Raw genomic sequence first — 11,375 nt, forward strand, 5'->3', positions numbered from 1 at the left:
CGTTTTGCTTATGGTGCTCTCCATAAATGGCTGATGTGCAATACTGTAATGTGTAGTATGTGTTTTTATATTTTTTTTTGTGGTGTATGCTTTTCATTTCATCTGGACAATTATTGTAAGGCAGCAATACTTGTGCAGCTCCTGAGGGTGAGACTAATTTACCTACAGGGACAATAAAATACATCATGTTGTATCATATTGTATCGTATCTGTTATACTATGGGCAATTTTGTACTGTATTTTTGTCTCACTTATTTTTTTATTTTTGTCTTATTTAAACAGATCTTTGGTATAACTTTATAATTAAAATATGTTATGGGCTTGTCTTTTTTTCATTTATTTATTAATGCTTGTTGTTCAATTTTAAGAATAGCCCATATGTGGTGTATCTACATACATGAGCTATGTGTAACATATGGAAAATCTACAATGCTTAATGCATTTATTTTAACACTTAGTAACATAAGACACAGACAAATAATATCCCATGTAACTGCCACTCAGCACAAGACAAACTCTGTTCCCAAAGTGGCTTAATATTAAGGGTAGCTGTGTGAATATTATTTATAACTGGAGTGCGCAGTGAGTTTGCGTCCTCATTGTAAAAGACGTGCGGATTTTATTTTTGCTGAATTGTACATCTTAAATATTACTTTTAAAACGTGGGCTTAATTTAACAGTATTAAACATGTAGTTTCAGGTAACTGCACAATAACTGACTGAAATACTATGAGACTAGAGAAGCTGCGCTTACACTGTACTGCGCAACCATCTGCGCAGCCCGAAAGTCCTTGAAGAACAACACGAGAGGTCAAAGTTCAGACTTCGACGCAAAGATGTTTCCGACGGCTACGAGATATGTAAAACTCTACTATTCGATCTTCAGCGTGGATTAAACGCAGTCTTTACAAAAATGATAAGTAAATAATACAGCTATAATCAAATTTAGATTATATACGTGTTGTTTTTTGCCTTCTTTTGCGTGCGCAGGAAGTCCGGGAGCGGACAGTTACAGGGATGATTTCGAGCTGACATCTTTGTTTTGCTGCCAGTTGAATAACACAGCTAGCTAGCTCTTAGCAGATTTGGGGGGTAAACAAACGAGTGAAAACACTCATTTTAGCTTAACAGAAAGCTGATAGCTATGGCGTTACAACTGTTTCTTTAATATACAGCCTTCAGTGACAACAGACAGTATGTCGGCGCTGTTACTGCAGCAGCACCGGACTGGTCTTTGTAGGAAATACAGTGCAGGTTTATTGTGGACACTGTCGAGGCACAGATCTCATTTATTACACAAGAAGACTCCATCCAGCCAGAGTGTTAAAGATGTGCTGTTCAGGTGTGCTAATGTCAGAAAGATGCTTCTGTCAACATCACAAAGGACACTTACGAGTCAGCCACAGAAACTCATTCAGGTAAGAGTCTCAATACATCACAGATATAAAAGTACACTCCGTTATTTTGGCTCGTATTCATGGTTGGTGATGGTAACTGGTTTGTGAGTAAAATATGGAAAAACAGTCAGCTGTCTCCCTCAGCTCGAAAAGCTCGAAATGAAGTTAAATTTTCAGTGTCACCAGGTGACTGTTTTGGAAGTAGTCTACTGACAGTGACAACCAGAGGCAAAAATCTTAAGGTCCCCTGCAATTAAAAGTAATAGTGACATTTTTGGATATGTTTGTTAGCCTGTTGTCAAGAGGATTTACGTGTTTATTACATCAGAGATGCCCTAATACATCCATTTCTAATGGACCTGGCCACGGGCGTAAATATAGACAGTGCAGGCAGTGTGGTTGCACTGGGGCCGTGGGGTTGAGGGGCCCTTGCGAATGATGCAGATTGCCACCTCGGGAATACACCTGTGTTCAAAGAAGAATTCATATTGAGGTTCGAAGGACAGAGGGATGTCATATGCTTTGAAGCCCTCGGAAGCTAATTATGATATTGTGCTTAAAAGATTAAATTGAAATTGAATTGAAATTTCTATTTGTACAGCCCTTTGAGGCATGCTTTATGATTGGGCTACATTGAACTCTGACTTGACTAATCTGTAAAGCACTTTCAGCTTCCTTTGGGTATAAAATGTGCTGTACATATATATAAATCTGCCTTGTTACCTTTGAAGTGCTATGCTGTAATGGAATGCATTTAATTCTAAATTCAGTTAAGCTATTTTTTCACACCGTTATACCTTCCTGACATTTTCACAGGGATATACAGTGTATAATAATATTTGTGTAAAAAATTTGAAGTCATCGTAGCATGTACGTCATTGTCTAGCCTACACTGCTGTGTTTCTAATATGAAGTTAGCCGACTTAGACTGGTCTTGCTGGGTTTAAATACGTAGGGCCCAAAACCAACACATCAGTGGGCTGAACAGAGATTACATGTTGAATAAAATCATGTGGCTAATAAACTGTTTTTGTAGTTGGATAGAAGTCATTGCAAGATAAAGTTATGTGGCAAAACTGCCGAACAAGGGCACGTTATTGATAATCATACCTTCTGGATTTCTAAATACCCTGGTATACTGTAATACCTTCATATTGCCCCAGCCTAAATTTAGTCATTCTTTACTGCCTCTACTTGGTTGTAAATGCATTGTAATGTGATGAAGTTTCAATGCATGCATCCTGTAAAAAACCTACTTGGTTATAAAGCTGATTCTGATGTGCAAACTACACTAAATCAGTTGTTTTGACCTCCTCTCTGTCACCTTTTCTCCGATATTCTGTCTGACCGTAATATGTTGTCCCAATGTTCCCATTCCAGAGTCTCCTCCACAAACCTTTGGGTCCTGGCATGGTGGGAATTAGCAAAGAGTTAATCAGAAACAACCTGCTGAGGAACCCTGTTGGTTTGATTAATCTGTTAGGTAAGCACTAAATTTTATCAACCTTAGTACTTAAACTTGCGATCTTATATTTTACTTTTGACTTCTTATGATGAAAACTCTTCGATTTTCAGGGTCAATGAACTTCTTCAGTACATCTCAGTCTAAACAAGAGAAAAACAAAAGCAATGGACCAAAGGGAAAAACTCCAGAGGAAGATGAAGGTGAGTGATGAATTGCTTTAGCTGTCTGGCACATGGTTCTTCAGTAACCACACCACATCTGGCTGTGGTCTTAATTTCTTTCTCTAATCCTTTTTATTTTCTTCCTCCACAATTTGCGTGACCTTTCAGAGGAGAAGAAACGTCGCGAGCAGGAGGACCAGATGTACCGGGAGCGCCTGAGGACCCTCTTCATCATAGCGCTCATCATGAGCCTGCTGAACTCCATTAACACCAGTGGTGGCAACATCTCTTGGAACGACTTTGTCAATGAGATGTTGGCCAAGGGAGAGGTGTCCCGTGTGCAGGTCGTTCCTGAGAGCGACATCGTGGAAATCTACCTTCATCCTGGAGCAGTTATCTTTGGGAGGCCTGTATGTCATGCACACATAACCCACAGTTAGCATCAGAGCTTTTACAGCACATGTGCATCCTCTCACTTTCTGCCATGTGTGTTTCCTTGCAGAGGCTGGCGCTCATGTACAGAATGCAGGTTGCCAACATTGACAAATTTGAGGAGAAGCTTAGAGCTGCTGAAGAAGAGCTGAATATTGACTCCAAGGACAGGATACAGGTGTCGTACAAGCGCACCGGATTCTTTGGAAAGTAAGAACATGACTTTTCTGTAAAAGAAATCAATTCATGAGGTTAAATGAGCAATTTGAAGGAATGTTTTCTCCATACACAGTGAAAGGATTTGTCAGTACAAATGGTCATGTTGTAGGTGAACTGTGCCTCCAATGTCTTGAACCCTAATTTTCTCCTACTTTGGTTTTTAGGACTCAATTAAATGTTTTTCCACGTGTTCACTTTGCAGTGCCGTCTATGCTCTGGGGATGGCTGCGATTGGCGTGGCTATTCTCTGGTATATTTTCCGACTGGCAGGCATGGGTGGCAGAGAAGGCGGCTTCAGTGCTTTTGTGAGTGAAACCACTAAGCAAATTCCCATGTGTACATACAGGGCTCTTACTGTGCCCCATTGATTTAACTAATGTATTAAATGCAATGGGCTTAACAGAACCAGCTGAAGATGGCCAAGTTCACCATCGTGGATGGCAAGTCGGGTAAAGGTGTGAGTTTCAAAGACGTTGCAGGCATGCACGAGGCTAAGATGGAAGTGAAGGAGTTTGTCGACTACCTCAAGGTAAGACACAGGACTCTCAGATCTATATGTTAGTAAGCCATGTTTTTTAATATATAGCACACATTCAATATTTAATACCAACTGAAGTTCTTTGTATCCACCACCTAAATCTCACATGAGTAGAACTTTATTTTCCCATTGCGGTGTATTACTTATCACGTTGATGTCATCTATTGTCAGAGTCCAGAAAGATACCTCCAGCTGGGAGCCAAGGTTCCCAAAGGTGCATTGCTGCTTGGGCCTCCGGGCTGTGGGAAGACCCTGCTGGCTAAGGCTGTGGCCACTGAGGCCCAGGTGCCGTTTTTGGCCATGGCTGGCTCTGAGTTTGTGGAGGTCATTGGCGGTAAGTAATGACAGCAGGGCAGGGATATCCCGAAGAAATAATTTACTGAAGAATATCAGACTTCTGAACATATGAGAGGAATGCCCTTACTTTGTTGGCCAACAGATACACATTACTAAAGATTTTCTCTCTTTGTGTGTAAATATCATTTTCAAAATTTTGTCACACCAGAGAAATCAAATTATTGGTTTAATAGAAGCTGTATTTTTCTTTATTAGAAGCTTAATTTCTTTTTTTTCCTCATCTTTTTATTTGAGAAGAGTGTACAATATCAACAATCACCAATGGGTGAACATACAAACATAACAGTAAACTAAGTATCATCATATTCCTCCATCCCTTCCCTCCACACCCATATTCCCAAGTAACAGAAACAAGACAAACAAACAAACAAACAAAATACAAAAGCAGCAATAAAGTTGTGTGTAATAATATCATTATGCTGCACCTATTTTTTTTCTTTCAAAGACTTATTTTTTTTGCATTTTACCTTTTATTAGTTAAAAAAGCTCTTGCATGAAAGGAGGAGAAAGAGAGGGGATGACATGCAGCAAAGGGCCAAGCTTGGAATCAAACCTGTGGTCACTGTCGCAAGGACATGGTCTTTGTACATGGTGTGCCCGTTTTACCATTACCATGTTAGCTAGTGGGCACTCCTTGATGGCGCACCTGTATCCATAGTCCCATGGCCAGACATTGTCCAGTTCCTCATTGATCACCTCTTGATGTTTTCTAATAAAGAAAATAACGTTAACCAGAGGTCTTGAAAGATATCACCACAGTCATGCTTTGCTAGAGTCATTCTCTCTGACGGTAACATTGTGATTTTTTTGTCTAAGAACAGCTTAAAAGGTAGAGGAAGTTCATTTTTCTGAAGTAAAACTATGCATTTCTTAACAAAATATTTTATAGTAATTAATAATCAGCATTTTTTTAAATAAAATTGAAACTTGGGCATGCCATTTAATAGATAGAAACAAAGGCTTAAATCAAATTTGTTGTCCAAAGCTGATGGAATGAATCGCATTCCAGAAACTCCTCAGCAGATCACATTGCCAAAACAGGTGTATAATTGTTCCAGAAGCTTCATTTCTGGAGACAGATTAGATATACTTTATGTTATTCCTCAGTTTTGACGTGACTTCTGTCGTGTTTATTTGTGTAGGCCTGGGTGCTGCCAGGGTAAGGAGTCTCTTCAAGGAGGCTCGAGGCCGAGCGCCCTGCATTGTCTACATCGATGAGATCGACGCTGTTGGAAAGAAGCGCTCCACCAACATGTCGGGTTTCTCCAACACTGAAGAGGAGCAGACCCTCAACCAGCTGCTGGTAGAGATGGACGGTGAGGACAACATTGAATTCAGAGCAGTTTGTTGTCATCAGAGGCTGACTTATCTGACAGAAGAATGAAGAACCTTTTCTTCTTCTTTTGCAGGAATGGGAACAACAGACCACGTCATTGTCCTTGCCTCCACGAATAGAGCAGACATCTTGGATAATGCTCTCATGAGACCAGGACGACTGGACAGACACATTTTTATAGATCTGCCTACGCTGCAGGTAGTCTTTAGCACTCACCATTTGCCAGTTACCTTAATTAAACAGTGATGATGTAGGAGGTTAAGATGTACCTTGTCAGTTTAATCTAATTAATGTCATTCTTATTACTGTCTCTCAGGAGAGGATGGAGATCTTTGAGCAACACCTGAAGATCCTGAAGCTGACCCAACCACCTGATTTCTACTCCCTGCGTCTGGCTGAGCTCACCCCGGGCTTCAGTGGTATGTATACATTTAGTGTTTTGAACATCTGTGGCCGGCCATAACAAAATACTTGTCTGCCTCTATGAATAAACACAAGCTCTTGATCAACAGATATAAAACACTGGACGTCACAACACAACAGTGTTGATGTTTACTGAAATGTCACCACCATATGGTGATCATAAACTCTCCCTTTGTCTCTGCAGGTGCAGACATCGCTAACATCTGTAATGAAGCCGCCCTGCATGCTGCCAGAGAGGGGCACAAGTCCATCGATACCTTTAACTTTGAGTACGCAGTGGAGAGAGTAATAGCAGGTACAAAGATACAAACACTATAGTGGGAAAACATTAAATTAATGTCTCAGTGCTGCTCTGGTGAAATGTGACAGATCTGTGTGTGTGTTCAGGGAGTGTAAAGAAAAGTAAGATCCTGTCTAAAGAGGAGCAGAGGGTGGTCGCCTTCCATGAGTCTGGACACGCGTTGGTGGGATGGCTTCTGGAACACACAGAGGCAGTCATGAAGGTAATAGGTTCTAGTCAACGAATAGTCATCATTTAGGGCCATTAGTCGACTAGTCGTCCACATGTTCTTGATATTAATTTAATTATTAAATGATATATTGTGGGCGGGGCAACACAATGGTTTGAGTCCAAGGTGTGAGAAAGAATAGTATCAGTAACATTGTTAACACTGTGCTACATTACAGAGAAATACAAAACCGTACTAATGAACCTTCATTAATATAGGCCTATATTTTATCTACAAGTGCACGTCACACACTGAGCGAGCCGCCTGTTAATGACGCTGTGGGCTAATGGGCATGTAGCTACTTCCATGTTTCAGATGATACGTCATGTTTGTAGTCGACCAATGAAGATGAGTTTACATATCACCTTGGGTTCGTCCTTCACCTTCTCAAAATGATCCCACACTTTGGATTTCCTGCCCGACATGTTATTAACTAGCCTGTGGAATAACCGCAGGTACCAGCCCTGGAAATGAATGTGGTTTATGCCATACTGGGCCTAACTGGTGGTTGTATTTTATACCTTTATGTGGAGAGCAGGGATTAAAATTCCATCCAGAGAAATCATTTAAGAGGAGCACTCAGGATTAATTCTCTACCAAGGCTATGTGTCTAACAATTTTTCACTTTGTCCAAATATCTTGTTAGCCATCTGTCATTCCTCCACTTTATTTATATGACAAGTTCTTGAATGTCTTTCTGGCAATTTATAAAGAAACTGTTCATCTCCCTCGTCTCGTATTTGCTGCACCAGACTGTCATACATCTGACTTTGTGGCAAAGCCAGACAGACCAGGACATTAAACTAGATGCTAAATTTTTAGCACTCAATTAACAATGTAGATTGTTATTGGTTGCCAGATGGATGGCCAGTAGCCCCGGCCTCAGTTCAATTATGAATCAGTACAAACTATTAAGCCAGAATTATGGGTAAGGACAACTGAGGTCAGAGGTCTCTTTATTCTGTTGATCAGGCCAGTGCAGGAAAACTTGATAAAATGACAGAGTAGCACAAAAAAAAAAACCTTTAATACACAGTATCATTGACAATTGTCAGCGCATCTCTGTAGTTGAAGTCACTAATAGAATGTGTGGTGTGTTTTTCAGGTATCCATTGCCCCGCGGACTAATGCAGCTCTGGGGTTCGCCCAGATCTTACCTCGTGACCAGTATCTGTTCACCAAGGAGCAGCTGTTTGAGCGGATGTGTATGGCTCTGGGAGGGAGAGCTGCTGAGGCGATCACCTTTAACAAAGTCACAACAGGTACACTCACATTATTCACATTATTTTGATAAATAAAAAAATATACATATTTTGTCCTACTGATCAAACATGAACTCTGATCAACACTAAACTCTGACTGGAAATGTCAGCCTAGTATGTAAATAGTAAACTGCTGAACATCTAAATATAAATACTCTCCTATACTCTGTACTGCAACCTGGCACCTGATTAAAAACAATGATTGAAGTATCCTCACTCTGTGTGTGTCCCCAGGAGCTCAGGATGACTTGCGTAAGGTGACACGTGTGGCCTACTCCATGGTGAAGCAGTACGGCATGTGTGACAGCGTCGGCCAGGTCTCGTTCCCAGACACGGAGCAGCAAGGTGCCATTGGACGCCGTCCTTTCAGCCAGGGCCTGCAGCAGCAGATGGACCACGTGGGTTCTAAAATTGGATTAGTTCTCTGTTAGCCCACATTAGCACACTGTGAATGTTGACATCATGAGTTTGAGCTATCACCTTTAAGTACTGATTTTTAGCTTTTGCCACCATTTCTGCAGGCCATAACGTTACAGGTGTTCTGAAAAAGGACTACTTCTGATATCCCTGTTAAAGGGTAACTTTGGTATATTTTAGCCTTGACCCTGTTTTACCATGTTTTTTTTGTCTGAGTGACTAATGGAGACAGTAATTTTGAAACTGAACCAGTTTTGAACAAGACCGCTGCACGTGGTAGCAGCGAAACAAAAAGCCATCTTGGTTCATCTTTCCACTGTTAAAACAACCACCAACTCTGGTTTGGTTGAAATAAACCCTAATTTACACAGTTAGGTGTGAAAATATGCAGGCTCTATACATGCTAAAATTACTGTTTATTTAAATGGAGTCTGGTGGGTGTGGTGATGAAAGTTTAAGGGCTGTTGCTGGTGAAACTAAAAGCATCTGTCGCCTCACCAAAAAGGTCTCTTTGTAGGGATCCTTTCCATAATGACGTCATAAGAATTTGAGCCTGTCAGTTGCAAAAATAAGTACACACCAGACACGTTGCGATGCAGCTGGTTAACAGACGACCACACAAAGTATATACTACTTATACTTAAAGATCTGTACCTCTTCCACCTTTGCGTTACCTTAAAATCATGTGTGGAGAGCCCCTGATTAAACTTGATTTCTCACCTGAAGATGTGATCTCCAGAGCTATGACTCACCAGGCAATATCTCTTTGGCCATTGTCTTTATAATGACGGGACTGTGGGTTGTTTAGCTTGGAATATTTCTCGACCTCATCAACGAGTTTCTCCTCATCCATTCTTTGTCACGCACAAGTCACAGCAACAGCTACATGGTTTTCTGGTGAGGAGAGGAGTTGAGCTGCCATAGGAGCAGAGAAGAAGAGCTGGTACGGGAGCTGGTATATAGAAGCAGAGAGCGAGTGGGGAAAAAATGCATTTAATTCTGGGGGCAGTGAGGCTGGAAATAGGACAGTGGCGGAAAGTGCCGCAGGGTGGTGCGTCCAGGAGTGCCAACGTGCGTCCAGCCGCCGGTGTGGTGCTGTGTATTTAAGACAATATGGGCGTATTTTTTAATGAGTAGCATTCGCTGTCGGTGTGTTTTGGCCTTAAGAGGATGTACATTGACGGTGCACTTAGACAGAAGAACATGGGAAAATAGGGTCCTGGTTGAAACATCCTGAAGTTACCCCTTTAACCTTCCATAGACCACAGTGGATGGATTATTTAATACAGATCTGACGTGTTGTTCTTTCAGGAGGCTAAGATGCTGATAGCCCGTGCGTACAGGCAGACAGAGAAGCTCCTCCTGGACAACAGAGATAAGCTGACACTGGTCAGTTGTCCCCTTCTTTGATCTGACATGTTGTGTGTTTAGACAGTAGCTTTTTGCATTCATTGAGCGCAGCACTTCTGTTTTACCATCTGGTTTGTGTCAAGTTCTAATAAGTCACACCTTGTTGGGGTCTGTCTTTCCAGCTGGCCAATGCCCTGCTAGAACGAGAGGTGGTGAACTACGATGACATTGAAGCCTTGCTGGGTCCACCGCCCCACGGGCCCAAGAAGATGATCGTCCCACAGAGCTGGCTGGAGGCCGAGAGGGACAAACAAGACACGGGAGAAGACGAAACTCCGCCTCCTCCCCGTAAACACAGAGAGGAGGATGTGAATCCGCAGCTGGTCTGATCTTTAAACGAATGTCTCATAAATCTTCTCCAGCTGCTGCATTTTGTGGAGGTCATCAGTTTTTATAAAACCTGGCATTGATTCCTCACTTTGAAGCTTTATATAAAAGCGAAATAATCGGTTTCCGTGCGGACGTTTTGTGCAAATGAACACTTGTTTTCCAGTTAGCTGACCCATTAAGATAATGTGAAACAGGCCTGAACAAGCCAGTGCCACTTTGAAAATGATTATTTCGGGAGGAATTCCATTATTTTTCTCATGTTTGCTGCACAGCCGTATTCTCATGCCACGGAAGCACTAAAACAAGTCAGTTTAAACAGGATGTCTCTAATCAGCCTGCAGTGCTGATCGTCCAGAAAAGCCCTCTAATCAACATCCACTGTATGTGCAATCAACAATGATATGCTCTGTCTTAGGTTTCCTAAACACTGTGCTGAACTGACGTGGGATCATTTTAATGCAAACGCACTGTGGCATATATTATGGTTTGGATGTATTACTCTGAGAATTGGCAAATGACACAGCAGAGGAACTGTTAGCCATATGTAGCTCAAGTCATGTGATACTGACAAAGGTTGAATTTAGGGGTGATTTTCTTATACTTTGTCAGAGATGACATGCACCAAATATTTACGTTCATTCAGGGGACTCACATCTACACAGTTATATTAGGGTCAGTAAAGAATTATAACAGAGTGTAGTAGATCTCTGTGGACATTTATACTGCAGTTTGTGCTCCAGTATTTTAACACGGCTGACGCGATAATGAATAAACTACATTTTGAAACAAGGCTAAAATATCAAATCGTCTGTCATGTTGATGTACACTGTACACTTCTGACCACAAGACACTGAGACTGAGTATTAAAATCAGATAGGTTGAATAAGTGTGTTCTTTGCATCAGGGACTGTGCATTGGTTTCATTGCCTCATATATTATGAAGTTCCAAAAGATGGTGTTGCTCAACATTAAATAAAGTTTATTTAAATATTGAGTTTGCTTTTGTGATGTTTAATTTTAGTGGCAACAGAGTGCATTCACACCCCTCCACTTTTTTCATATTTTGATATGTTGCAGCCTAGATATAAAGTTTACCTTCACCGACGCTCAGTACTCCAT

The 11,375-nt window shown here is 41.2% G+C and overlaps 1 protein-coding gene across 1 annotated transcript; it reads left to right on the plus strand.

The window, feature by feature from the left end:
* Window positions 1-810: 810 nt before the first annotated feature.
* spg7 (SPG7 matrix AAA peptidase subunit, paraplegin) lies at window positions 811-11,250 on the plus strand. The gene is made up of 17 exons (XM_050048606.1): window positions 811-1,418; window positions 2,778-2,880; window positions 2,973-3,062; window positions 3,192-3,433; window positions 3,526-3,665; window positions 3,877-3,979; window positions 4,078-4,203; window positions 4,384-4,546; window positions 5,712-5,885; window positions 5,979-6,103; window positions 6,222-6,324; window positions 6,513-6,623; window positions 6,716-6,831; window positions 7,943-8,099; window positions 8,334-8,497; window positions 9,828-9,905; window positions 10,049-11,250. The coding sequence occupies exons 1-17, from the start codon at window positions 1,197-1,199 to the stop codon at window positions 10,253-10,255; spliced, it is 2,424 nt and encodes an 807-aa protein (XP_049904563.1). The 5' UTR covers window positions 811-1,196; the 3' UTR covers window positions 10,256-11,250.
* Window positions 11,251-11,375: the final 125 nt, after the last annotated feature.

Source organism: Epinephelus moara, chromosome 1, assembly GCF_006386435.1.
Source record: "Epinephelus moara isolate mb chromosome 1, YSFRI_EMoa_1.0, whole genome shotgun sequence".
Lineage (NCBI taxonomy): Eukaryota > Metazoa > Chordata > Actinopteri > Perciformes > Serranidae > Epinephelus > Epinephelus moara.

Excerpts from the sequence above, each read along its gene's own strand:
- spg7 (XM_050048606.1), top strand. The coding sequence starts at position 1,197 with ATGTCGGCGCTGTTACTGCAGCAGCACCGGACTGGTCTTTGTAGGAAA. Across the intron at positions 4,204-4,383 it reads AGTTTGTCGACTACCTCAAG|AGTCCAGAAAGATACCTCCA; the intron begins GTAAGACACAGG and ends ATCTATTGTCAG. Across the intron at positions 6,832-7,942 it reads ACACAGAGGCAGTCATGAAG|GTATCCATTGCCCCGCGGAC; the intron begins GTAATAGGTTCT and ends TGTGTTTTTCAG.